The sequence below is a fragment of the Globicephala melas genome, chromosome 15 (assembly GCF_963455315.2).
Source record: "Globicephala melas chromosome 15, mGloMel1.2, whole genome shotgun sequence".
Lineage (NCBI taxonomy): Eukaryota > Metazoa > Chordata > Mammalia > Artiodactyla > Delphinidae > Globicephala > Globicephala melas.
This window is the reverse complement of record NC_083328.1, coordinates 6,963,133-6,989,989: the sequence shown is the minus strand read 5'-3', so window position 1 is coordinate 6,989,989 and position 26,857 is coordinate 6,963,133. Positions and strand designations below refer to the sequence as shown.

At 58.6% G+C, this 26,857-nt stretch overlaps 2 protein-coding genes across 5 annotated transcripts; one reads left to right on the top strand and one right to left on the bottom strand.

The window, feature by feature from the left end:
* The first annotated feature begins 51 nt into the window (after positions 1 to 51).
* Positions 52 to 15,522, top strand: GIGYF1 (GRB10 interacting GYF protein 1). Of its 4 annotated transcripts, XM_060285599.1 has the most exons (28): positions 52 to 167; positions 3,487 to 3,620; positions 5,050 to 5,293; positions 6,027 to 6,178; positions 6,424 to 6,533; positions 6,627 to 6,756; positions 6,857 to 6,952; positions 7,095 to 7,206; positions 7,319 to 7,427; positions 7,774 to 7,814; positions 8,032 to 8,202; positions 8,434 to 8,687; positions 8,817 to 8,925; positions 9,391 to 9,528; positions 9,738 to 9,838; positions 10,055 to 10,226; positions 10,345 to 10,511; positions 10,630 to 10,730; positions 10,815 to 10,931; positions 11,059 to 11,159; positions 11,290 to 11,372; positions 11,466 to 11,606; positions 11,685 to 11,912; positions 12,158 to 12,342; positions 12,476 to 12,636; positions 12,720 to 12,883; positions 12,970 to 13,099; positions 13,189 to 15,522. In XM_060285599.1, exons 5-28 carry the CDS (start codon positions 6,499 to 6,501, stop codon positions 13,239 to 13,241), a joined length of 3,099 nt encoding a protein of 1,032 aa, XP_060141582.1. In that variant the 5' UTR covers positions 52 to 167; positions 3,487 to 3,620; positions 5,050 to 5,293; positions 6,027 to 6,178; positions 6,424 to 6,498; the 3' UTR covers positions 13,242 to 15,522. The 4 variants fall into 4 exon arrangements, with proteins under 4 accessions (XP_060141582.1, XP_060141584.1, XP_060141583.1 ...); XM_060285601.1 differs by having other exon boundaries at positions 5,050 to 6,178; positions 10,630 to 10,663; positions 10,823 to 10,931; XM_060285600.1 differs by having other exon boundaries at positions 5,050 to 6,178; positions 12,161 to 12,342.
* GNB2 (G protein subunit beta 2) lies at positions 14,595 to 21,083 on the bottom strand. The gene is made up of 10 exons (XM_030845972.3): positions 20,916 to 21,083; positions 18,509 to 18,654; positions 18,256 to 18,294; positions 18,033 to 18,139; positions 17,659 to 17,722; positions 17,413 to 17,575; positions 17,252 to 17,318; positions 16,711 to 16,912; positions 16,403 to 16,619; positions 14,595 to 16,323 (listed from the first exon to the last, which is right to left on the bottom strand). The coding sequence occupies exons 2-10, from the start codon at positions 18,563 to 18,565 to the stop codon at positions 16,217 to 16,219; spliced, it is 1,023 nt and encodes a 340-aa protein (XP_030701832.1). The 5' UTR covers positions 18,566 to 18,654; positions 20,916 to 21,083; the 3' UTR covers positions 14,595 to 16,216.
* Between the last annotated feature and the right edge of the window lie 5,774 nt (positions 21,084 to 26,857).

Sequence of the window (26,857 nt, the reverse complement as noted above, 5' to 3'; positions counted from 1 at the left end):
CCGCGTCACGTGGTGTGAGGCGGGCAGCCATCTTGCTACAAACACAAACAGAGAGGAGCGGCCGCCGCGGGAGCGCCAGCGCCCCCTCCCCCGCTGCCGCCGCCCCCCGGCCCGCCGCGCGTCGCCAACGCCCCGGGACCGGAGCCTCGCGCCGCCCGCCCGCCGCGGTAAGCGCCCGGCGACCCCGCGGAGCCCGGCCCGCGGCCGGGCCCGGGCCAGGCCCGCCCCCGACGCCGAGGCGGCCGCGCCGAGCCTGCGAGAGCCAAAGCGGGAGCGCGGGCCGCCGGCACGGACCCTCCCCCGTCTCCTCCCGAGGCCGCCGCCCCCGACGCCCGGTGTGCCCGCCCTCCGGCCCTCCCCGCTTGACCCTCCCCCGGCGGGGGCCGGGCCCCCGCGCCGCCCGGAGGGAGGCCGGCTCCCTCCCGGGGGCGGCCGCCCGCGCCCCCGCACCTGGCGCCCCCTCCCTGAAGGGCACGCCGTCCTCCCGGGCCGGCCCGCCTCCTTCCCACCCCCGCGCTCCTAACGGTAGCTCTCCGGCCCTCGGAAGCCCGGCCCAGGCCCCCCGCCTACCCCCGCCCGCATCCTCCGCCCGGGGGCCCGGGACCCTAATGCCCGGTTCTCCCCGGAGATATCCACCAACGCGCCTCCGGTTTCTTATCGGCCTGAGCTGGGCCTGGCGAGTCTTAAAGTCCAAGCTTTCCGTGACTTCTGGCTAACGTGGAAGCCTCTCCTCTTAACCACAGCACTTCGCCTGGGTCTTCGCCTAAATTTCCTTTCAGCGAGCGACATTAGTGCTTGGTCATTGGGGTCTTCTTCCTCCCGGTTGCCCGGCCGTGTGAAACACCTTAGTCTGTCCTGTCGCCAGGCTGGGCCCTTCCCAGCCTATCTCCCCTGATGCAGCAGCTCCCCAGTCACGGCCCCTCACACTTTGCCTTTTTTTTTTTCCAAGTTAACTTTAAAAAGACCCTCATCTCACACGTCTTACCCAGCCATTACTAGAATTCCCAGTGAGAGTACAGGTCTGGTCCATCATAGGGCCGGGCCTAGCCCCGGGGATAGATGCTCAACCAGTACTTGTTGGCCAGCTCTTTCTTCCAGTCACCCCAGTCTCACTCCCCTCTTGCTTCTCATTGCTGCTTTTCCAGAGATCAGCCTCCACAGCCTTTCTGCTGCCCGAGAGCTGACACGCGGTTGCAATTTAGCCCCCGCCCCTTGGCTTGCATCTGAAACACCTTGGGTACCAACAGGCTGGTCCCCTTAGCTTCTCACAGTGTGGGTGTTTGCTCTCTGGTCCTTCATCGGTACCGTTCCCTGTGCAGTCCCAGGCCACCCACCCTCACCCCAGACTCAGTTTTATTTCCTAGATGGTAGGTCTAGTGTGTCACTGGGCAGGGTTGGAACAGATCTGGGCGTTGTGTGGCTGCCATGGCCTGGACCAGGGACCTCGAGGGGTCCCACATGGTGATTACAGTCAAGTGAGTTCTGTTCTTAGACTCCTGGCCTGTCTTTCTCAGCCAGCAGATATGTCAGTGTTGTCTGTGGTTTGATGGATTAAAGGACCCCAGTTTGCCCTGGCTTTTACATCTGTAGTTGGAGTTTGGGATAGGAAAAAAAAAAAAAAGCCCCACTTTAGAGCAGAGGAGGTGAGAAGTGGCTACGGGAAGGATTTTTTTGTTTGTTTGTTTTGTTTTTTTTTTTGATGTGGACCATTTTTCAAGTCTTTATTGAATTTGTTACAGTATCGCTTCTGTGTTTTTTTTTGTATTTATGTTTTGGTTTTTTGGCTGCGAGGTATGTGGGATCTTAGCTCCCCAACCAGGGATCGAACCCACAGCCCCTGCATTGGAAGGTGAAGTCTTAACCACTGGACAGCCAGGGAAGTCCCTATGGGAAGGATTTTAAAAATTCTAACGAGAAATTAAAAATGGTTTAAAACTCACAAAGTGTGCTTGTGAATTCGGGGTGGTTCCTGCTGCACATGTGCCCCTTCTCCAGTCTCAGGTAGGGTGTCGGAGACGTCAGTGTCTCCTATCAGGGCAGCTGCAGCCTCTCTTCCTTGTTTTCTCTGCCTGGAGCCCAAGACTGGGCAAGTGGGCAGAAGGGATCAAATGAGGTAAAGTGTGAAAGTGTTTTGCAAACTGTTAACTACGAGACATGCTGCGGGGCGTTGTTATGATGGCTCAGAGGGCAGAGCTGGGAAAACTGACCAGCTGGGAAGAACATGGGCTTGCACCTCTTTTTAAGTCTCAAGAGTTCTCCTACCCCGCATGGAGAATCTTTCCATCCTGAGAAAGGGTGGAGTCGCCTCCAACAGGCTTGGGGCTGGGTGGTTGCTCAAATGTTGGGGAATTTGGTATTGTACTTCTGTTAATAGTGGTACCTTCCTGTGCCAAAGCACATTGCTCTGGATTGGGGCTAATTTTCGCGGTGATGGAATGAGGAAATAATGTTCTTAACTTAGTGTGTACTGGGACTGCCTATTCTCTGGATTTTTTCCTTCTCCTGTAAGTTCTGAACCCCAGAGAACAGGGTCCCCTCGTGTTCCCTCAAGCCTGTCGTGAGCACCCAGGACCAGTGTGTGTCCTCTCCCTTGGACTCCGGCAGGGGGCAGTCTTTTAAGAGCAGTAATTCAGGTGTTCAGGGAGTGAGGGTATGCTGAGGCTTGAGAAGGAGAAGGGGGCGGGGTGTGGATAGATGTGGCAGACAGATGCTGAGAGGTGGGGGCTAAGCACAACATCCTTAGGTCAAGTAGCCGGGGAGGGATGCTGTCTCCGTCTGCTGCCTGCCACCTCCTCCTCTTTCCTTCACTGGAAGGGGATCCAAATGCTGGGCTTTCAAAGTTTGTGATAGACTCAGGACAATTTTGTTTAATCTATTCTTTTCCCGAGGATTTCCCTCCTGGCAGGATTGCAGGTTTCTCTCATGGGACAGTGTAATTAGGGAATGATTTCCTTGCTCTTCAGAGGCAGGAATGAGCTGGAGTAAATTTGGTTTCTCTTGTCTTACATTCTTCCCCATAAACAGACAATAGGTATGGTTACCTTCTGCCTGCGGCACACAGTGGGGTTTCTTAACTGTGCCCCTGTTGGTAATCCGGGCCCAGACAGCTCTTTGCAGTGAGGGCCGTCCTGGGCAGCGTAGGATGTTGAGCAGCAACCCTGGCCTCTGCTCACTGGATGCCAGTGGCATTTCCCAGTCATACTGACCATAAATGTCCCCCGACATTGCCGCATGTGTCCTGGGAAGCAGAGTTGCCCCCAGCTGAGAAGCGGTGGCTTTGACGAAGGGCGTGGGAAAGACGCACGCCTGTTTGGAGCTAGAAACGGTGGGGCGCGTGTGTGCTGCCCACAGTCGGAGGGCCAGGCAGCCACCGGGCTTCTGGGAGCCAGGCCTCCCCTGGCTGGGCCCGCCTGGACGCTTGACCTTTCTCACCGGCCGCTCCTCCACTTCCTCTCGCCTGATTGCCTGTCTCTCTCGCCTCCGCAGTTTCCCTGCTTCTCACACCGGGAGCCAGCGCTTTTTCTCAGTTCGCTCCTTGCAACCAGGACAGAAGGGCGACGGCTGAAGTGGGAAGCGCCCGGCGGCCAGCCGCCTTTGCCACTCCCTGGAGGGGTGGGAGGGTGAGTTGTCCCCTTTCTGTCCTCTCACCCCGCAGCAGCTTTCCATGCTCGCAGGACTCTTTGTCCCATCCGTCTAGGATGGGGCTCTTCTGGGGTGGCCTGGAAGAGGCTCAGAACAGCCTCTCCTGAGTTTGTTTGAAGGAAGTGGGGTGTTTTTCTTGGAGTGACGAAGACTTAGTATGTGATAGCTATCCCCAAATGTCTTCTTTTCCCTCTAAGCCTTTTTTTTTTTTTTACCAGTAATGTTTATTTTATTATTATTTTTTTTTGGCCGCACCACGCGGCATGTGGAATCCTAGTTCCCCGACCAGGGATCGAACTTGCGCCCCCTGCATTGGAAGCATGGAGTCCTAACCACTGGACTGCCAGGGAAGTCCCCCCACAAACCTTTTAAAAATGGTCAAATATAACATATACCATTTTAGCTATTTTTTAAAAATTATTTTTATTTTTTTGTTTTTGGTTGCATTGGGTCTTTGTTGCTGCGCGTGGGCTTTCTCTAGTTGTGGCAAGCGGGGGCTACCCTTCGTTGTGGTGTGCAGCTTCTCATTGCAATGGCTTCTCGTTGTGGAGCACAGGCTCTAGGCACGCGGGCTTCAGTAGTTGCGGCGTGTGGGCTCAGTAGTTGTGGCTTGCGAGCTCTAGAGTGCAGGCTCAGTAGTTGTGGCTCACGGGCTTAGTTGCTTCGCAGCATGTGGGATCTTCCCGGACCAGGGCTTGACCCCGTGTCCCCTGCATTGGCAGGCGGATTCTTAACCACTGCACCACCAGGGAAGCCCCCACGCTAGCTATTTTTAAGGATACAATTCTGCAGCGTTAAATACATTCATCACGTTGTTGTGCAGCCATCCACCTCATCCCCAGAACTTTTTCATCTGCCCCATTTCAGCTGGAACTGTCCCTGTTAAACAACTCCCCACTCTCCTTGCCACCCCACCCCCAGCCCTGGCACCCACTGTCTACTCTGTTCTTCTGAATTTGACTCCCCTGGTAATCTCACGTGAGAGGAATCATCCAATATTTGTTCTTCCGTGACTGGTATGTTTTATTTAGCTAATGTTTTCAAGAGTCATTCGTTGGCCAAATTACATAAGGGTTGTAGCATAGACAGAACTAACCGGACTCGGCTGTTCTGGGAGGCCTACTCGAATTCAGTGACAGGAAGAGCTTTTCAACAGGCCTGTCTTCTCTGACGGCCGTGTGGGCTGTGGCGTGCTCCAGCTCCAGAAGTGGCTAGCTGAGGCTGTTGTAGAAGAGACGCCCGTGCCGGGGGAGGTCAGCCCTGCTCTGGATGGTCTCACAAGCTGCATTTCGCCCTAGGACGCTGGGATTCTGGGAGTGGGTCCCGTGGCTGTCGTGGAGTTTGCTCTGGGCTGCAGCTTTCCCCTGGCCCCTTTGGTGGAAACCCTTCTTCTTCCTTCCTTCCCAGAGTTGTGGAGTCTTGGAGTCGATGGGAACTGTGGAGGTGCTCCGGTCCCGCCTCCGCCCCAGCCAGTGAGGGAAGCCCTTACACGGCTCCCTGAGACCCTGCCCTCCCCCCATCTGCTTGGCACCACCAGGGATGTGCCGCCTCCTGAGAGCCGCCTCCGCTGTTCCTTAGAGGGACGGGTCGCTGCCACCACCACAACCGCTTCTGACAGCCTCAGTAACTCTGACCTTATTCCTGCTTTGTGGTGAGGGAGCCTTCTTCCTAGCTTGTATCACGGTAACGTCGTTCCCTCCTTGGCTCTCTGTCCTTACGATCGGGCTCTTCCAATCCCAGGGACCGGGCCTCGGTGTTGACTCCGGTCTGGTGAGTGAGCCCTGGGCACGCTGGCTGGAGTGGCCGGCCACGGCCTTCAGCGTGCCCCACCTCAGGCTCTGGAATAGCCCCCGCTCCCCTTGTACTGGGTCTCTCCCCAAACTGAGTCTCTGGATTCTAGCTGCCAAGCGGCCAGACCTGAGTGTTCTCAGGGGAGAGGTAATTTGGCTCCCAGACAAACTTCTCACCCTCTTAATAACTGGCCTTTTCTCTCTCTAGAACATTTGGGACTCCAGTGGGTTTTTTGCTTGTGTGTGTGTGTGTTTTATCTTTGTCCTGAACATCCACGTGTATCTCAGGCACCCTTCACTGAATGCTGGGCCACTTGGCGAGAGTGCCGAGCTGTCGGGAGGTGCCTGGCGTTCCCTGCCACACCCCCAGCACCTCCGCCGGGCTCGGCCGAGTGAACTGGCTGCTCGAGAGGCCTGACGAGTGGAGGGCGGCGATGAGGAGGAGCAGGGCCTGGGCCGCCCTGTGCCCCGTCACCAGCGGCCTCCAGGCAGCTGTGGGCCTTCTCGTTATGCAGGACGGAGGAGGGCTGGAGGCAGGGAGGCCTGCCTCACCTTTAATTTAACCCCACTTCCTTTTCTTCGCCCCTCAATAAGGATCTCTCCCAGACGTGAAGGTCCCTCCCTGGGCACTGCTCTGGTCAGACCAACATCCAGTTGCCTGGGGACCCTGGTTCACTCCAGCACAGGCCCTTGCCTGGAGAGAGCCCAGCCCCTGCCCTGCCTGCTTCCCTGGGCAAGGCTGCCAGGTGAGTCTGGGCCAGAGGGAGGGCGTCCCCCTGCGGAAGCTGGAAGGGGCTCTGCCTGCCTGCTTTCCTCCCCTCCCCCAGGCCTTCCTCCACCGTGACTGTTTGGTTAACTCATGGTGTGAGTGGCACGTGGCTGGCTTAGGCGAGTCCTTACAGAGCCCATTACTGTACCCACCTAGTCCTCATACCCTCGGGCTCTCCGGCTGTGCTGTCTCCAAGGCCCAGTGTCCCCCACGTCTCCACAGGTGTTTGGAGAGTGAACACCCGGTACCCCCTCCCCTGCTCATCCCCTCGACCTCTAGGACACGCCCAGCTCCACAATGGCAGCAGAGACCCTCAACTTTGGGCCTGAGTGGTGAGTCAAGTGTGCTTTGGGTGGCGTAGAGAAGCCGGGAAGGACGGGGCTGCTCAGATTTCTGTCCCTCTCCTTCTCGTGCCCCTTCTGCAGGCTGAGGGCCCTTTCTAGTGGTGGCAGTGTGGCCTCCCCACCCCCATCCCCCGCCATGCCCAAATACAAGCTGGCCGACTATCGCTACGGGCGAGAGGAGATGCTGGCCCTCTATGTCAAGGAGAGCAAGGTAGGGGTGGGCGGGCGTGGGGTGTGGCCCAGTTGCCCGCTTGGCCTTGGCCGGTGGAGAGGGCCCCGGAGCATGTGATACCTCCTGCCCCCGTTGACAGGTCCCCGATGAGCTGCAAGACAAGGAGTTTGCTGCGGTGCTGCAGGAGGAGCCGCTGCAGCCCCTGGCGCTGGAGCCTCTGACTGAGGAGGAGCAGGTGGGGCCCTGCCGGCGGGTGCCGCGTCTCCACCGTGGAGGGGGCTGGAGTTGGGAAGGCAGGTGGTGGAGTTGCGGTTGTGGATGGAGTGGGAGCGGTCAGGTGCCTGGGTCCTCACTCCCACCCCTGGCTCCCTCCTCAGAGAAACTTCTCCCTGTCAGTGAACAGTGTGGCTGTGCTGAGGCTGATGGGGAAAGGGGCTGGTCCCCCCCTAGGTGGCGCCTCCCGTGGCAGGGGCAGCACGCGGAGCCGAGGTAGAGGGGGGTTATGGCGTGTTCTGGGGCGGGCAGCGGTGGGATTCGCGGTCTTGAGGACTTGGAGGGGTGAGCCGGCAGGTTTCCCACGCGCACCTCATTCCTCCTCCAGGCCGCGGCCGCGGTGACAGTTGCTTTTACCAAAGAAGCATTGAAGAAGGCGATGGGGCCTTTGGCCGAAACCCCCGGGAGATCCAGCGTAGCCAGAGTTGGGATGACAGGTGCAGGCTGGGAGAAGGGGGCACAGAGGCAGAGCAGAGAGGGGCCCCGGGGTTAGGGCCCAGGGTCTCACGGAGGAAGGCTTGGGTCTTGTCGTCAGAGGGCACCAGGAGACCCACCAGATCAGCCCTAGTCAGAGAGCTCTCTCTGTGCCCTCTGACCCCCTATGACCCTGCCCTTTTCCTTCCGATTCTCTGGGCACGCCCTTGGGCTTCCTTCCAAGCCCCCCCGTCCCCCTGCCCCCCCCGCCCCCTCCCGCACCTCTCGGGGCAGAATGAACAAGGTGAGCAGAGATCCTGCAGGTTGGGGGCGGAACTGTCCTCTGACCCACACCTGTCCCTCCCACAGAAGCGAGAGGCGGTTTGAGAAGTCGGCCAGGAGGGATGGAGGTATGGAGAGTGGCGAGGGTGGTGGCCAGGCCCTGAGTTCGTTAAGAGGTGGGGGAGGACTGAAATGGGTGGCCCCAGTTGGGGGATGTTTCCTGGGGGAGGTGGTAGGGGCAGGAGGGCCCGGAGCTGGGCTCCTCTTTCCCAGCAAGGTGTATAGTAAGAGTCTTGCAGGGACCGTGGCCGCCGCCCGCTGACTGTGTCTTCCCCTGCTCCCAAGCGCGATCCGGGTTTGATGAGGGAGGGGCTGGCCCGAGGAAGGAGCATGCCCGCTCAGATAGCGAGAACTGGCGTTCTCTCCGGGAGGAACAAGAGGAAGAGGAGGAGGGCAGCTGGAGACTTGGGGCAGGACCCCGGCGAGATGGCGACCGCTGGCGCTCTGCCAGCCCTGGTGAGATGGGGGCCAGGTGGGCGCCGTCGGGGGCGGCGGGTGGCGAGAACTTCCTGTGAGGGTGGGCACCTACGGCCAGGCAGAGGGAGCAGAGAGTTCTGGAGCGGGGCGGGTGGGAATGCAGTCCCGGAAGTGCCGGTTCCGGGCCGGGGGTCCCAGTGGGCGGCAGAAGAGTGGGGACTCTGGCTTGACTGGGATACCGATTCTCCTTCTCCGACTTTTCCTGCCCAGATGGCGGCCCCCGCTCTGCTGGCTGGCGGGAACATGGGGACCGGCGTCGGAAGTTTGAATTTGATTTGCGAGGGGATCGAGGAGGGTGTGGTGAAGAGGAGGGGAGGGGTGGGGGGGGCGGCTCTCACCTCCGGAGGGGCCGAGGGCCTGACGGCTTTGATGACGACAAGGATGGGCTCCCGGAGTGGTGTCTGGACGATGAGGATGAAGAAATGGGCACTTTCGATGCCTCCGGGGCCTTCTTGCCTGTCAAGGTATCTGCGAGGCGGCGAGGGGGAGACTTTTCTTAGAGGTTGGTGGGAACCTGCCCTGAGGGGGTCCTCTCACTCCACTCTTTTTTCCTCTGCCGTTCACCTCCCTGTCATATCCCCTAACCTGTGCAGAAGGGCCCCAAGGAGCCCATTCCTGAGGAGCAGGAGCTCGACTTCCAGGGTCTGGAGGAAGAGGAGGAAGAGCCTTCCGAAGGGCTGGACGAGGAGGGGCCTGAGGCGGGTAAGCCTGCGCGGTAGGGCAAGGAGGACGCCTGCAGCCTCGAGCGAGCGGGGTCCGCGGGCAACACGGAGGGAGGCCGGTGCCGACACAGTGTGGGGAGGAGCCTGCAAACAGCAGGGCTGTGTCCAGAAGGCCAAGGGTCAGATGAAAATCAAAGCAGAATCAAAATGACCTTCGACAGTCCCTCGAATCTGTCGAACACGGTATGAAACCAGTGGTATTGTGTGTACAGCCCCGGACGGTGATACGGATGCGTGTCCATTACCGCAGGGGCAAGAGAGGAAGTGTGCAAAGTGGGGTTTGTGGTGTCAGTTCACCGAACCTTAGTTGTGTTGACCAAAGATACGTGGGTGGACTCAATACCCAGAGGCCCTTCTGACCACAAATGGAAGGTTTGTGCTAAATCATTTTGAAGGCCTTCCGGCTCTTTGGTTTTGAATTCTGGTAATTACCCTTCCCTTTCAGGTGGGAAAGAACTGACCCCACTGCCTCCTCAGGAGGAGAAGTCCAGCTCCCCATCCCCACTGCCCAGCTTGGGCCCACTCTGGGGAGGCAACGGGGAAGGCGATGATGCTCTGGAGAAAGACCTGCCGGCAGCTGAAGGTAGCCAGAGGGCAGGGCCGCCCTTTCCCTGGAGCCTGGGGCTGGTGGGGAAGATGCTCCCCTTCCCTGTGGGAAGGAGGTGCAAGGAGTGTTTGTGGGGGGGCCAGAGTTAGCGCCGACTTTTCTGGAATAAGGGTGGTAGAAGGGGGACTGTCTCGCTCCCTTCTCTGGACTCACCCATTCCACCTTCCCTTCTTTGCTCCTTCTAGGAGACGATATGAGGGCAGTGCAGCTGAGTCCTGGGGTGGGTTCACCCCCTGGCCCACCTGGAGATCTGGAAGATGATGAAGGCTTGAAGCACCTGCAGCAGGTGTGAGGGGGCCTGAGAAGGCTCTGGGGATCCTCCCCTCTTGGAGGGACAGAGAGTCTTTATTCCGTCTGTCGTTGCCCCGGTTCCAGGCTCTTCCCCATTGGTCCCGCTGTGTTAGGACCTGCTTTCTTGACCCCACCCCACCTTAGCCCCAGCCCCGTCCGATGTTGCTGGGCTTGGCCGGTTAAGGCTTCCCCTCTCTCCCTGGGTTCCCAGGAGGCGGAGAAGCTCGTGGCCTCCCTGCAGGACAGCTCCCTGGAGGAGGAGCAGTTCACAGCCGCCATCCAGGCCCAGGGCCTGCGCCACTCTGCAGCTGCCACCGCCCTCCCCCTCAGCCATGGCGCGGCCCGGAAGTGGTTCTACAAGGACCCGCAGGGGGAGATCCAAGGTGCCCGTGGGAAACAGGGCATGCAGGAGGGGCTCCTGGGGCGTGGGGACAGCACCGTTCTCATCAAGGGCTCCTCTGGCGCACCTTTCTGACCACAGCCCCCTTTCCCTTGGCCCAGGCCCCTTCACGACACAGGAGATGGCAGAGTGGTTCCAGGCGGGCTATTTCTCTATGGCCCTGCTTGTGAAGCGGGGCTGTGATGAGGGCTTCCAGCCGTTGGGTGAGGTGATCAAGATGTGGGGTCGTGTGCCCTTTGCCCCTGGGCCCTCACCACCCCCACTGCTGGTGAGCATACCCCCCTTTGCACAGAGCAGGGACGGGAGGTGGGAGCCTGGCGGATGGCAGCGGGTGCTGCAGAGCAAGCGAAGGTCAGAGCCGCCGGAACTCTCTGGCCCTCACTCAGGGAAACATGGACCAGGAGCGGCTGAAGAAGCAGCAGGAGCTGGCGGCAGCCGCCTTGTACCAGCAGCTGCAGCACCAGCAGTTTCTGCAGCTGGTCGGCAGGTATGGGGGGCCCAGCAGGGCTTGTCAGTAGGGCTGCACTGGCCCTGTGGCCGGCCCACCTCATGCCCGTCCACTTCTCGGCAGCCGCCAGCTCCCGCAGTGTGCGCTCCGGGAAAAGGCGGCTCTGGGGGACCTGCCGCCGCCGCCGCAGCAGCAGCTCACCGCGTTCCTGCAGCAGCTCCAAGCTCTCAAGCCCCCCAGGTGTGTGGGATGCTCCATCCTCGCTCCGTGTTCCCGTGGCCACGCGCACAGCCCTCGGGTGGTGGGGGCGTGGGGTGCAGGCTGGAAATGGCTTTAGGGTGCTGAGTGTCAGTGCTTTGCTCCCCAGGGGTGGGGACCAGAACTTGCTCCCGACGATGAACCGGTCCCTGTCAGCGCCAGACTCGGGCCCCCTCTGGGACATACATACCTCAGCCTCATCACAGTCAGGTGTGTGGCCAGCCACTGCCCGCCCGGCCCATCCTGAGCCCTGAAGTCCCCTCCCTATCCCCGACGGCCGCGGGTGAGTGGGTACCCTGAGGCCTGAGCTCCCTCCTGCAGCTGCCTTTGTTCCCTGCAGGCGGTGAGGCCAGTCTTTGGGACATACCAATTAACTCTTCGACTCAGGGTCCAATTCTAGAACAACTCCAGCTGCAGCATAAAGTGAGTGGGCGTCTGGGGCTGGAGTCCTCGGGTATCGGGGGCCGGGCCACGGCAGGGAAGGCCTGACGTCAGGTCTGATGTCGACCGCTGCAGTTCCAGGAGCGCAGAGAAGTGGAGCTCAGGGCGAAGCGGGAGGAGGAGGAGCGCAAGCGCCGAGAGGAGAAGCGCCGCCAGCAGCAGCAGGAGGAGCAGAAGCGGCGGCAGGAAGAAGAGGAGCTGTTTCGGCGCAAGCAGGTGGGGGCCCGGCCGAGCGCACGTCCTGCCTGGGCCAGGCGGGGGTGCCCGCCGGCCCTCACCGCGTCTCTGCCTCAGGTGCGGCAGCAGGAGCTCCTGCTGAAGCTGCTCCAGCAGCAGCAGGCGGTGGCTGCCGTCCCTGTGCCTCCTGCGCCCAGTTCCCCGCCCCCCCTGTGGGCCGGCCTGGCCAAGCAGGGCCTGTCGATGAAGACGCTGCTGGAGCTGCAGCTGGAGGGCGAGCGGCAGATGCATAAGCAGCCCCCGCCTCGGGAGCCTTCGCGGGCCCAGGCTCCCAACCACCGCGTGGTGAGCAGGCTGGGCCTGGCCCCTGCTGGCTGGCACCTTGGGGCCCTCGGGAACCCCTTCCGGTCAGCTCCCGGGGTGACCCGGGGTGGGGGGCACACTGGTCCCCATGTGACCCTGGAGGCACTCTCTTCTGTGAGGCCCTCACCTCACCTCACCCACCCGCCGTGCCACCTGAACGAACCTCCCACTCAGCGTTGAGTGTGTGTGTCCCGGCCTGGGCCACCCTGACTTACTGCCCTCTGTAGCAGCTCGGGGGCCTGGGCGCCACCCCCCTGAACCAGTGGGTGTCTGAGGCTGGGCCGCTGTGGGGCGGGCCCGACAAGAGTGGGGGCAGCAGCGGCCTGGGGCTCTGGGAGGACACCCTCAAGAGCAGCGGGAGCCTGGCCCGCAGCCTGGGCCTGAAGAACAGCCGCAGCAGCCCCTCTCTCAGGTGGGCGCCGGGGCCTGCGGGGGTGGGCGTGGGAGGGTGCGGGACTCCTGAGCTCATCAGGTGGGTCCCGGGGCCTGCGGGGGTGGGCGTGGGAGGGTGCGGGACTCCTGAGCTTCACCTCCATCCCGCTCAGTGACTCGTACAGCCACCTGTCGGGTCGGCCTGTGCGCAAAAAGACGGAAGAGGAAGAGAAGCTGCTGAAGCTGCTCCAGGGCATCCCCCGGCCCCAGGATGGCTTCACCCAGTGGTGTGAGCAGATGCTGCACACGCTGAGCACCACGGGCAGCCTGGACGGTACAGGCGGCTTTCCCCGGGAGGCCGGCTGGGGGTACCAGACCCGCATCGGTGGGCTCTGACAGCCCCATCCTGCCCCGCAGTGCCCATGGCTGTAGCGATCCTCAAGGAGGTGGAATCCCCCTACGACGTCCATGACTATATCCGTTCCTGCCTGGGGGACACGCTGGAAGCCAAAGAATTTGCCAAACAATTCCTGGAGCGGAGGGCCAAGCAGAAGGCCAGCCAGCAGCGGCAGCAGCAGCAGGTGAGGTTTCACAGAGCCCTGGCCAGAGGCAGTGAGGGCGCCCAGCACTCCCCTGACCGCCCCCCTCCCTCTCTTCTGCTTGGCAGGAGGCTTGGCTGAGCAGTGGCTCCCTGCAGACAGCCTTTCAGACCAACCACAGCACCAAACTCGGCTCTGGGGAGGGCAGCAAAGCCAAGAGGCGGGCACTGATGCTGCACTCGGACCCCAGCATCTTGGGTGAGTTTGGAGTGGGGAGGAGGCTCCTTGCTCAGCACTGGGCAGGAGCCTGGGTGGGTGAGCTCAAACCCAGCTTCCCCTGGCTTCAGGGTACTCCCTGCATGGACCTTCTGGTGAGATCGAGAGCGTGGATGACTACTGACCAGCCCGTCCCACCAGCACCCTGGGCTATAGGCCAGGGGCAGCAGCAACGGCTTGGACCCCTGGGTCCCCGGCCTGCAGGCTCCCCACGAGGAGCATAGGAGGAAGCAGGGGCAGGGTCCCCAGCACTTGTTACAAACCACACGATGCACCTTAACTCACCCACCACGAGGCACTTTACAGATTGGGGGGAAGGGTTTTTTTGTTTTGTTTTTGTTTTTAATTTTAAACAACATTGAAGAAAACATTAGAGACAAAAAAAAATTGTTAAGAAGGAGACTCTAAGCACTCCCTTTCCCTTTTGGGGATGGGGGAGCAACAATGGAAGATCCACAGAGGTTTTTGTTTCGTTTTTTTTTCTTTTTTTTTCTTTTTTTTTAAGAAAAAAGAAAAACAAAAAAAAATGGTTAGGAGACTGAAAGAAAAAACACACTGTTATTTTGGGGCAGTGGGGACACGGGCCCCACGGACCTGTCCTGCCTGGCCCCCGAGGCTGCACTTACCCTTCCTGCCCCACACGGTGGGCCACTGGGGTAACTGGAAGCTGGGGTGCCAGCAGTTTGCACAGCGAGGCCCCCTCAGCCCCGCCGGCCGGACCCGCTGTGAACGGCTCCCTTGTTGCTGTGACTGTGGCAGAGGTGTCTGAGGTGGGGGCCGAAGTAGCCCCTTGGCTTCGCTGCTTCTGGGGAAAGTTGCACAAATGGGCCAGGCCGCCTCAGCGCCCCAGGCTGCCGCCCTGCACTGGCTGACAGGGTGGATGGGAGAGGGTCGGCAGTGCCAACCTCATCTGGCTGTCAGGCCGGCAGAACTTCCACTCTGGCCCTGGTGAGGGGCTTCCCCCTCCGCTGCCATTCGGGGGGCCGGCCTGGGTGCGAAGCTGAAAGTTCCAGCTCCCTGCCTTGCCACATGAATGTATTCTCTGGGCCACGAGCCCCTGCTGCGCCCGCTGCCTCAACCCGAGAGAGGTGGGGGCGGAGCAGTTCCTCCAGGAGCTGGAGAGAGAGGCGCCACTTCATGACTGTTGTTCCTCCTGTGAAGGGGGCAGGCGAGGGGCCAAGGAGGCCACGGAGTGGGCCGCTTGGGGCTTCTGGTTGCAGTGCGGGGCTGTTATAAGGGAGCCCCCCACCTGCAGCCAGCTGTGTGGGACATGGACCACCCAGCTCGGCCCTGACCCCTCCATTGACCAAATGGGAGAGGAGCAAGCGGCCTCTCCCCTCCCTGCTCCCCTCATGTTTTTAAATGTTGGGTAGGGTGGGGTGTCAAGAATGGGAGTGTCTATCTCTCCTGGGTCGGGGGTAGGCTGCCCTTCACCAACTTATTCCCAATCACCTACCTGGGTTTGTCTCCATTTGGGTTGTTTTTTTTTTTTTTTTTTAAAGTTTGTTGTATCTTTTGGATTTCTCATTTAACTTCTCCCGTGGACCTCATTGCTCAGAGCGCAGTATTAGGGCAAGATTCTGCCACTGCCTCCCTCCATGAATGTATTTATCCTTCCTGCCCTGGGGAAATGGGGAGTGGCCCCAGTTTTCTTTCCCCATCTATCCCCAGAGAGATGATTTTTTTAACTTTTTTTTTTTTTTTTTTTGCACCAAAGTGGCAACTGGGTCAGTGTTGGGGGATAAAGCTGGCCTCGGGGGTGGAGGGGCCCCCTCCACCTGCTTCTCCCTGGTTTCAACAGTGTTAGCGTCCGTGAAAAGACAATATTCTCTCTAAAGCAATAAGGGGGTGATGGGCCAGGGGGAAATGTCTTGCTGCTGCTGGCCCCCCAGCTCCCCCTTTCCTCGAGCCAGTATTTGGTGGCATTAGAGGTGTTGGGGGAGTACTGTTGTGACTGAATGTAACTGCCCCCACCCCTGCCGCAGCCAATGCAGGGGGAGGGGGGATGACACTCTTCCCCGTCTCTTCCTTCCCCTCCCCCCCAGCTAAAGAGACTTTGAATTTAGGGGGCCCTTGAGCCTGGAGAGGCCTTAACCCTGTGAGGAAGTGTAGGGGGAGCCCTCTCCCACCCCCATCCCCTTCTGAGAGTGGTCAATGTTTACAAGCCCCTGAGCCCCCCAGCCCAGGGACTCAGGCCCCTTGCTGTCCTTTCCCAGCCCGTCTTCCTGGGCCCCGGCTGCTCCCCCGCCCTTCCTGGGGTTAGGGTGGGTGCAGGGGTCATTCTGTATCCTTGTCTGCCTTGTACCCACCATCTCCCCAACCTGTGTGACTCCCTTCTCGTCTACCTGCCTCTGTAAATACTCTGCTTCCCCCCAATAAAACTTGGTGTGTGTTCTCCCCTCCTGCGTCTGAGTTGTTTCTTGGGGTAAGGGGATGTTGGGAACGAGAGGCACAGCTCAAAAGAGCGGGGAACTGAAAAAGCCACAGGCAAGGGGTGGCTATGGTCGGCCAGCCTAACCAGGCCAGACTAAAAATGGGAGGGCTGTGTGTGTGGAACACCTGTGACCTGCGGGCCAGAGAAGGTCCTCCCACCTGTGACTCCGCTTCCGGCTGAGGAGGAGTGGTAGTCCCCACCCCACTATTTGGAGCCCCACATCCCCCCAGCTGGTCTGCCGCTGGGGACAGATACCTAGAGCGAGGAAGACATAAGCAAAGGTAGAGACCAGGTACAGAGTTGGAATTGGTTCCTTTATGGAAAAACTGAAAATATAATAAAAATTAAAATAAAACCAGTTTTAAAAAAGCCAGCCCCTGGAGTTTCCACCTCCTGCCTCTGGCCCTCCAGAGGGATGAGGCCCTGACCCCAGGGCAGCAAAAGGATGAGGGCTTTCTGCCCCTCCTCTTCCCCCATTCTATTCCCATCTTAATCTCCACAGTGGGGGCCCCGGGAGGAACCAAACCTGGGTAGGGGAGCAGGGACCCGAGGCCCCGTGGCCCGAGGAGGGAGGCTCGGTGTGCACCCAGCCCCAGAGCTCCCGACCTGTAGTGTGGGCATGGGCAGGGCCCCTCCTAGCCTGGGCCCAGCTGGGGTCGGGGCTGTTAGTTCCAGATCTTGAGGAAGGAGTCCCAGGAGCCTGTGGCCACAGCCATGCCATCGTCAGTGACCCCAAGGCAGCTCACTCGGTTGTCGTGGCCTGCGAGGACACCTGGGACGGAGCGGGACGTCAGAACTCCAGCCTCGTTTCCCTGTCCCCACCCACCCCCTGCTCAGCTCCCAGCTCTCACCTGCACGGTCGCCCTTCATGGCATCCCAGATGTTGCAATTGAAGTCGTCGTAACCAGCGAGCAACAGCCTGCCGCTGCGCGAGAAGGCAACAGAGGTGATGCCGCAGATGATGTTGTCATGGGAATACATGAGGAGCTCCTGGTCGGCCCGCAGGTCAAAGAGGCGGCACGTGGCGTCGTCAGAGCCCGTGGTGAAGGCATAGCCGTTGGGGAAGAACTGCAGGACACAAGACCAGAGTGGGATGAGGGTGCAGGGCAGGGCCTGGAGCCTGGCAAAGATGGGCCAACCCAGCTCGCCCAGAACTTACAGCCACGGCATTGATGTCGGACTCGTGGCCGATGAAGGTCTGTCGACACATCGAATCCCGCACGTCCCACAGCTTGATGGAGGCATCACAGGCGCCTGACACAAAGGTGCGGCCATCGGGGGCCAGTGACAGGGACATCACATCCCCACTGTGTCCAGCAAAACCCACCGTCTGCTGGCCTGTCTCAATGTCCCACAGGGCACTGGAGGGGTGACAGGAAGAAGGAATGGATCAGAGACGGGTGCAGGACAGACTCCCTCTCCCCTACCCCTCCACCCTGTGAGCCCAGGCCCAGTGAAGCCTCCACACAAGGGGCACCGGGAGCCACTGGGTGACAGAAGCCTGCTCCTGTCCCAGGTGAGAAGAGGTCCCCCACTTCCCCTCCTTCCTGCCACCAGAGCAAAAGGCTGAGTGTTCAGAACAAGGGCTCTGCCGGTGCTTGCGCAGGGTGGGGACTACCGCCTGAGCACTGAGGCGGTGCTCCCTCCCCCGGCAGGAAGTGTAGGTGAGTCCCGACTGCCTAGCCCTGGCAGGGCCTCACCAGGTGGTGTCCCCAGAGCTGGTGATGATTTGGTTGTCATCCAGGAAGCGGCAGCATGACAGGTACCCTGGGGAAAGGGGCTGGTCAGCCGGGTCTTTAAGGGAGGGCAGCACAGCCCCTCACCCCGCAACAGTGCCTGTGCCTTGCCAGGCGCCTCTCACCAGTGTGGCCAGGCAGCTCCCGGCTGACCCTGACATTGCCCTCACGGGTCTTGAGGCTGTAGATGGAGCAGATGTTGTCCAATCCCCCACAGGCCACAAAGTTTCCTGAGGGCGCGTAGGCACAGGTCATGACCCAGGAGGAGCGCAGCGGGATGGCATGGACCTATGGACGAGGGGCAGTGCCCAGGGTCAGAGCCAGCCAGGGCCTGCAGCCCAGCCCCATCCGGCCTCAGGTGCCACCTCTACCTTGTTGGTGGTGTAGCTGTCCCAGATGATGAGCTTCCCGTCCTGGGAGGCACTGACCAGCAGCCTGTCGGAGAGTGGATGGAGACGCAGAGGGGTCAGGGTGGGAAGCCCCCTCTGGAGGCAGGACACCCTTCCCCCTCTCCCATCTGGTGGGAGACAACTCCCGGCAGCAGCTGAGAAGTTCCTGTCGGTATGGCCCTGTTTCCCATCCCCTGGGGATGTCTGGGAGTCATGGGCTTCCCAAACAGACTTGGCAACAGGGGCATCCTGTTTCTGGCACCAGACGTGCAAGGTTACCCCTGCACACCCTGCCTGCCATAAACTCAGCCCAAGGCAAACACGACAGCTCAGCACACAGCCCCAGCCGCACCCACCTTGAGTCTGTCCCCCAGTGCATGGCGTAGATTTTTGCCAGGTGCCCACGGAGGGTCCTCCGTGTCCTCATTTGGATTCTCCCCACTGGGTCCAGCCCAGCTGTGATCTGGAGGTGGAGGCAGAATGGGCTCAGGAAGGTTCAGGCGGCAGGGCCCTCTGAGAAGTATGCTTCCAACCCGTGCTCCTTCCCTAAACCCAAGTCCAGCCCTGGATTCATCTCACCTGGGTCAGTGTTGAATCCCCACATGCTTTTCGGGCATCCTATAAGAGACGGCAGAGCCATTCATGGAGAGGCACGAAGATAAGACAGGAGGAGAGGAAAGAGAACAGGAAACAAAGGAATGGAGAGGATGAGACAGGAGTATATTAGGGTACCCCACCACCACCCACACACAAACCCCTCCCCTGGCCCGGTGCACACAAGCCACCCGGCCCTGCCCGCTCAGCCGCCGCAGCCCGGCGGCCAGGCCCTCACCCGGATCTGGTTCCGGAGCTGCTCAGCCTCCTGTCTCAGTTGCTCCAGCTCACTCATGGCGCCGGGCCCGTGGGGCGGGGTTGGGGGCGGCTGGGGGCCGCGGGACGGGGGCTGGGGGAGGCAGCTCCTCGCCGCTGGCCCGAGGCCTGGGGGATGCAGGGCTGACGTCAGGCCCAAGGCCGCCGGGGAAGAAGGGGGAAAGGCGGGGTTGACGCGCAGCCCGGAAGGGGTAAGTACAGGTCGGAGGGGGAGGGGGCGCCAGCGGTGGCCGCGGTCCCCTGGACAGAGCACGGGCCTCTGGCACGGGAGAGACGTAGCCGGGGAACAGCTGACTTCCCCAATCTTCCTCCCGCCCCCCGGAAACGGAGCGGGAAGCTCAAGAGGAAGCGCAGGGGAAACTCCTCCCTCGGACAGCAGCCCGGGCGGGACACCCGCGGCAGGAACTGGGGTGCGGGAAGGGGCGGGGAGAGTCCCTTCGAAAACAGACCGGGCGTCCTCCCCGGCCCGCAGAGACACCGCCCTCCTAGCACCTAATTTTAAAAGGGACGGTGCCTCTTTAAATTCACCCCCATACACCGCACACCCTCCACACACACATCCCCAGCTTCGACTGGGGGTGGGGGAGACCAGAGGGGAAAGCTGGGCTGTTCGTGGGGTTGCCTAGGCAACCGTCACCCGGACTGAGAGCACCTCATTGGTGAAGTGCCCCCACCCTAGCCCGGTTGCCGAGGCAACCGCATCCACGGCTGAGACCTGTAGGGTGGATGACCCCACCCCCGGCCCCATCGCCCCCGCCCGACCCAGCCTCCCGCCCCTCCCCAGAACCAGCCAGGGTGGCTGTTTACAGGATTTGGGAAAAGCCGATTGGGCACTAATAGGTTCGGGACGGCTCACCCCGGATTATCCCTGGGCCGGCTGCGCCCCATTAGCCGCCCGCGGCGGGTGGAGGCGAGGGTGGCGAGGTAGCCAGCCCCAAGCCGCTGCTCCCTCCAGCGGCTAGGCCGCCCGCTCCGGCGCGCCCGCAGAAAGCCCGTGGGAGCCGCTCTCGAGTAATTAGGACTCCAAAGAGAGGTCCCGGGCCCAGAGGCGCGGAGCTGCTCTCTCCCAGGCGCCGGCGGGCGGGCGAGCGGGCGGCCCCAGGCGGCCCGGCTCCCCAAGAGCCCAGCCCGCGGGCTCCGCGCCGGGGCCCCAGGGGCCTGGCTGGCTCCGCTCCAGGGCCCGGAGTCCTGCCCCCCCTCCCCTTTAGACACCTGTGTGATCTGGCCATGCACACTGCACTCTGCCCACCCAGGCGTCCCCCATCCTGCTCCCACTTCCCCCGTACCCTGGGCGTTCCTCTTCCCCACTGACATTTCCCCTCTGTTCAGCTTTTCTACACCCGCGCCCGAGGACGCCCCTCCAAAAAAGGGAGGGGGCAAAGCCCCCCACCCCACTTCCCCAGCTCCGGAGAAAGCCCCTTCCTTCCAGCTGCCGGCAGCCCAGGCGGGGCGGCAACGCCAGACGCCCGGGGCAGAAGGAAGCAGGCCGGGAGGAAGCCGCTGGGGGCGGGGGCGACGCTCCCAGACCTCAATCCCCATCACTCGCCAGGGCCCCCTAGGCGGCCCCGGGTTCTGGGCATACAGCAGCCGGGGGTAACACGGAGAAATGGGGGTGCAACCACCTCCGCAGGTCTAGTGGGGAGAAGGGGAAGGGACAAGGGAGGGTCCCCGGATCTGGCAACTGGAAGGCGCGGGCCGGTGCCGCGCTGCTAAGCGCAGTGGGCCTGGTCCTCCGGCCCCCACGACCTCCATTTTGCCCAAATGAAAGCTAGGCGGGGGGGTGGGGGCCGCCTGGGAGCTAAGCGTGGGGTTAGGACTACTAAAGGTAAGAGGGTGCCGAGGTGTCCGGTCTAGGGTAATGTGGCCAGAAAACACGGGCAGACCCCAAATCGAGGTGGCGACGAGGAGAAGGGTAGCCTCGCGGCCCTGCCTGCCTCAGTGAGGATTCTGGAGTTTTGCAAGGCGAATGCCGGCGGGGGTGCGAAATGGGAGGACACGAGGGGTGCTACCCAGGGGCAGGCAAGGGGGTGGTAGAGGTGGGGAAAGGGGGCGGGGCGGGGCTTAGAGGAAGCCCCGAATTTAGACCCCCAACTTCTCAGGGAACAAGAGGTAGGTGGGGCTGGCCTGGGATCTGGGGTCAGGCAAAAAAACCCCGATGGTGCAGCGAGAGCGTGCGTTATTGGAGGCGAGGGTCCCCCGGTTTCCCTTCCGGGTTTGGGAGCGACGGGGCCAGAAAAAGGGAGGGGAGGTCTGGAGAGTTACGTCCGCTCCCGAGAGGCCAGACCGGGGAGACAGACAGAAGAGAGGTTCCCCCCTGGGAATTTGGGGCTTAGGGGGGGAATGAGGACTCCTTTTATCAGCGGAGGTACCTGTGGCGGTGGGACTCTGCGAAGGGTCGCTAGAGGAGCGCGAGAGGTCCTGTCTTCCTCCGCGGCGGAGGCGGCAGCGGCGGCGGCGCGGATGGATTTCCTCAGTCACCGCAACTCACCGTCCAGCTCTGCTCTCCCTAGAGCGGAGGGATCCCGCCCGCCAGTGACGCGGCCGTCGCCGCCGCGCCCAGGGCCCGGCTGGGCGAGACCAACTACTTAGTGGGGGGAGCCCGGAAGGGAAAATACCACCTAAGGGGCAAATATTGGCCCTGTCACATCAAAGATATTACTCCACACTATTTCCACGCAAAACGGACCAAAACAGATGCTTTGCCTCCCCAAAAGGCGCAAGACATCTCCCCCGGGACTGGCAGAGATGGTACCGGCATAGGGGAGGGTGAAACCGCTGGATGATCACGTGACCTACCCTCCCGGATTGGGCGGCTCCAGACTGGGAAGGGGAGTTCGACGTCCCAGTTCGCGCCCTGGCTCCGCCCCCTGCATGTGAGGCCACGCCCCTACTTAGGGGGCGGAGTTAGAGAGTTCCTGACCCACGCAGGGCTAGCCCGCAGGCGTCAGCGCTGCAGAGGAAAGGGCAACGATGCCGAAGGTACCCGAGCAGGAAGGAGTGGGGGCAGCTTCTGCCCCTGGGAACTCAGGTGTGCTGGGAGAAAAGTCCTGCCCAGGCAGTGTCCCCACGTTGCTCAGTGGGCTTTTGTAGAACTCTTTACAGGGCTGCATGACACCGTAATAACAACTCATATTTATTGATTTCCATACTTATTTAACGCTCACGACAATATTATGAAGTTAAGTACTGGCATTGTTACCATTTTATAGTAGTGGAAACAGATTCCTAGGGCTGCAGAGTTAAGATGTGAACCAGGGCAGCTTTGTCGACTTTACTGTGTGCAGTGCTAGCCTCTTGATGAACCCCTGGACCATCCCTGTAAAGGGATGAGAATGTAAGTATAAGCCTCAGTTTCCACATTTACAAAATGAGGCTGTTGATAGCTAACTGCCCTGCAAGTCACCTTGGATTGTCATGAGATCCCCACAGATTGTGAAAATGTTTTGGTAAGTTCAAGTCAGTGAATAGCCTTCGCCTCCTCATGAAATTTAAAAGTATCAAAACAGACACTTTTCATGTAACCTCTGTTGAAGGCATTACAAATAGTTTTCAAAGCACCAATTTTTTTTTGGGGGGGGTGCAGATCTTAGTTCCCCAACCAGGGATTAAACCCGGGCCCCAGCAGTGAAAGCACTGAGTCCTAACCCACTGGACCGCCAGGGAATTCCCGTCAAAGCACCAATTTTTTAAGAAAATAAGAAAAAAAGTCATTCTTACTTAAGCACAGATTCCATGTATGTGCACTCACCAATTCAGTGATATATTAGCAGTAGGTAAGAGATGTCAATTAGAATTTGGAAAGGACCTTATATTTACTTCAGTTTCAATCTCCAGATGGGCGAAGAGACTTCCCTAAAGTCATTTAGTAAACTAGCAGCCGATGACTAGAACCCAATTTTGTTAATCTCTATAGGGCATCTGACACTGCTTCCTCTCACTTGGGTTCTGTGCTAATATGCTTCCTTGTTTTAACCCAATCAGCAAATATTTATTGAGTCCCAAAGATGTATCAGGCACTGTCTTAGGCCCTGGTGATACAACCTCGAATTTGTGCACCCTCCTCTGCCTGCAGGGAGCTTACAATCTACAGAGGAGACAGATGGTAGACAACCATGGAAATAACTATTAGTACTGGAGGCTTGAAAGTGCCATTTACTGAGAGCAGAGCAGTTGGAAGGGGACATATTTGGGGAAGAAGATCAAGAGTTTTAAGTTGGGACGTGTTAGGCTTGAGGTGCCTAGGAGAGGTGCAAGGCAGAATGCTCAGTAGTGGCTGTCGAAGCAGGTCTGGGGCTCAGCAGGAGTCTGGGTTGGAATAGAGCCTTGAGAATGAGTGGCATTTTAGAGCAGATGAAATCATAAAGAGGTTCAGGGAAAAGACAAGATGGCCTAAGACCAAGCCCTGAGGAACTCCAACATTTAAAGGTCAGGCAGAGGAGAACAGGCTGCCAAAGGAGAAGCCAGAGAGCTAAGAAGAAAATCAGGAGAACGTGGAATTCTGGAACCCAACAGAATTTTTGGAAAATTCTGTTCCGAAAAAGGAATGGTAAACTGTGCTGAATGCTGCAGAGAGGTGAAACAAAGCTGGACTGGGAAGAGGGCATAGGACTGACTACCGGGGAGGCTGCTGCTGGCTTGGTCTGGAGCATCTGCAATGGATGCTTTGCTAGCAGCGGGCTGAGGACAAGTGAGAAATGAGGCGGTGGAGACAACCAAGGTGGCCAAGGCTTTGGGAATCTTGGCTGCAAGGGGGTATAGAAAGGTGGGGCGGCAATGGGAGGAGAATGTGGAGTCAAGAAATATGTGTTTTGATGGGAGCTCCTGGAGCTTGTTTAGATAATAATGAGAAGGGCTTCCCTGGTGGCACAGTGGTTAAGAATCTGCCTGCCAATGCAGGGGACACGGGTTCAAGCCCTGGTCCGGGAAGATCCCACATGCCGTGGAGCAACTAAACCCGTGTGCCACAACTACTGAGCCTGTGCTCTAGAGCCCGCAAGCCACAACTGCTGAGCCCGTGCGCCTAGAGCCCGTGCTCCGCAACAAGAGAAGCCACTGCAATGAGAAGCCCACGCACCGCAGCTAAGAGTACCCCCCACTCGCCACAATTAGAGAAAGCCCACGTGCAGCAACAAAGACCCAATGCAGCCAAAAATAATAAGTAAATTTATTAAAAAAAACAAACCTTGTTTATAAAAATAATAAAAAAGATACTAATGAGAAGGACAGAAAGGAGAGAGAGGTGAAGATAGAGACAGGTAGGGGATGACCAGAGGATGACCAATCTCTCTGAGAAGGCAGAAGCCCTGGAGCACATGTGGAAAACCTGGCCCTGGTGGGTCATGGGACACTTTCTCCTCCCTCTGACTGTTCTTTCTCAGGCTTCTCCTCAGCCTTCTCCTCCTCTTCAGGACACTCTGTAAACGTTGATTTTCTCAGGATCCCAGCTTCAGCCTCCTCTTCTCACTCTCCATGTTATTCACTGGTGACTCCAGTCACTACTGGGACTTTCATTACCCCTTAATTGCTCATCACTCTCAGATCTCTGTCTCCACATGCAGACTTGGTGTCTGTCCAACTGCAGACTGAACGTCTCCACCTGCATGTTCATGGACAGTGGTGCACTGGAGTCAGCTCGTGCTAGCTTGGACCAGCTCACAAGAGGCCATCGTATACCTCTCTTCCCAACTCCTTATTCAATGATGTCATGTTGATAGTAGTAACTTGTAATCGTTGTGGTGAGAGTATTTACACCATGGAAGTCAGCAAATGCTTCAGATCGAAATTCCCCTTTCCCGAAGAGTTGATTGTTCAAACAGTGACTGCACATCACTGTTGACAGATGTCTCACATTCAACATATTCAAAACTAAAGTAATCCTCTTCCACCCTACCCCATCCTACCCAACCCTACTTCTCCTCTGAATCTCTTGGCCCAGTTAACAGCACCACCATCTGCCCAGGAGCTTCTCACCCCCTCATTCCCCATATCCAAAAGATGGTCAGTTAGTTAGGCTATAGTCCAAGCTGCTAGAACAAAGAGTCCCCCAAATTCAGTGGCTTAAGTGACAACCCCAGAATAGATCCTCCAGGACTGTGGGGCATCTCAGCCATCCTCAACCTGTGGCTTCCATCTCTGTGTCCAATGTGGCCCAGGCATTTCCCACTATTGTATCTGAATCCATCTCTTGGGAAGGGGGGTGGCATGGAAGCATGAGTTCTTTCCTGTTTAAGGACACCACTAACTTCTATTCAGAAGTTGGCCAGATGCAAGGAAGGCTGGGAAATGTAGTCTGTAGCCATATACCCAGTTAAAACATTGTTCATAAACAAAGAAGGGGGACTTCCCTGGTGGCACAGTGGTTAAGAATCTGCTGCCATTGCAGGGGACGTAGGTTCAGTCCCTGGTCTGGGAAGATCCCACATGCCGCGGAGCAACTAAGCCTGTGCGCTGCAACCACTGAGCCTGTGCTGTAGAGCCACAACTGCTGAAGCCTACGCGCCTAGGGCCCGTGCTCCACAGTAAGAGAAGCCACTGCAATGAGAAGTCCGCGCACCGCAATAAAGAGTAGCCCCCGCTCGCCACAACTAGAGAAAGCCCGCGCGCAGCAACAAAGACCCAACGCAGCCAAAAATAACTAAAGTAAATAAACTTATTTTTAAAAAAAAGAAAGGAGGGAGATGGCTATTGATGTAAGGCTAGCAGTCTACGTTATCAGTGAATACATCTTGTCAGTGCTACCTCTCCAATATTACTTAAATCTATCCGTGCTACTGTACGCCAGCTGCTATTACCTTGGTTCTTGCCTATTTCCTGGCCTTTCAGGATAGTCCCTCTCTAATCAACCTACCAAATAGCTGCCAGGAGGTATCTTTCTAAAATGCAAGTTGGATCGTATAACTTTGCTGTTCAAAACCATGCAGTAGTTCCCCACTGACTCCATGACGAGGGCCAAACTTCTTTGCAAGACAGAGAGGCTGGGTCTTTTCCCCTCTATTAAGAATGCCTTCCACCCCCCATTCCAATTCTACTTCCTGTCAGCTGGGAAATTTTTCATTTTCTCAGTCTTAGTTTAAATATTGCTTCCCTAACTACGTCACTGTTTGTGCCCCACTGCAGTGCTGGCTCCGTGCCTATTGCAGTCTTTACTGGACTTTCTTTCTGGGCACTTGCCACCTGCACTAGGGGCTCCCTGGGAAGCCAGGGCACTTGGCTTGTCTGGAAGAGGGCTGGGTGAGAGCTCACCAAGCAATAAATAGACACAAACAAGATGCCAAATCCTATCCAAGGTGTGGGGTCTGGGGGTCATGGTCCTACCACCTTCAATATCATTACCAGGTGCTCAGGTTTGGCCAGTGTGAGAACCTCCAGATGACTTTATTGAGCTAATTGTTTAATCATCCATCTTCTAAAATAGACATTAAACTCAGTGAGAGTCACATCAAGTTATATGAGCCATTTTATTCCCAGTGCCTATCAGGTACCTGGAGAACATCTATGAAATGAATAGAAGTATGGCAACGTTTTCCCCAGGACCAATACTCTTTACATGCCACAGTTCAAATCTCAGCTGTCCCTTACCAGCTGAGTGAACTTGGGCCAGTCATTTACCTCTCCATGCTTCTGTTTCCCTTACAAAATGGAGATGATGATCGGGTCATTATGAGGACTAAATTACTTAATATTTGTAAAGCATTTATACAGTGCCTGGCACATAGCAGATGCTTTGTGTGCTAAGTAAAAACAGGGTTCAGGCATAAACGAGTTAATTTTTTTTTTTTTTTTTTTCTGCGGTACGCGGGCCTCTCACTGTTGTGGCCTCTCCCGTTGCAGAACACAGGCTCCGGACGCGCAGGCTCAGCGGCCATGGCTTACGGGCCCAGCCGCTCCGCCGCGTGTGGGATCTTCCTGGACCGGGGCACGAAGCTGTGTCCCCTGCATCAGCAGGCAGACTCTCAACCACTGCGCCACCAGGGAAGCCTAACGAGTCAGTCTTTGACTATTTTTCTAGTTTCATCTTCCCCTGACGCTGGTCTCTGCCACCAGCTCATCTCCAACTCTCCTATTTCCACATATGGACCTTTGCTCACACTGTTCTCTGGGTGGAAGACCTTTCCCACCTTGTTCACCAGTGACCCCTATTTATCCTTCACAATTCAAACTTCACTTTTGGAAGCCTCCCTGGACTCTCAGAGACAGGTAGCCACTCCCTCCTCTGGGCCTCCATTTCACCCCACTTTCATGCATGTCTGAGCTCCCCACTGCACCAAGACTCCTTGAGAGCAGGGATATATCTTATGCACCTTAGTATTCC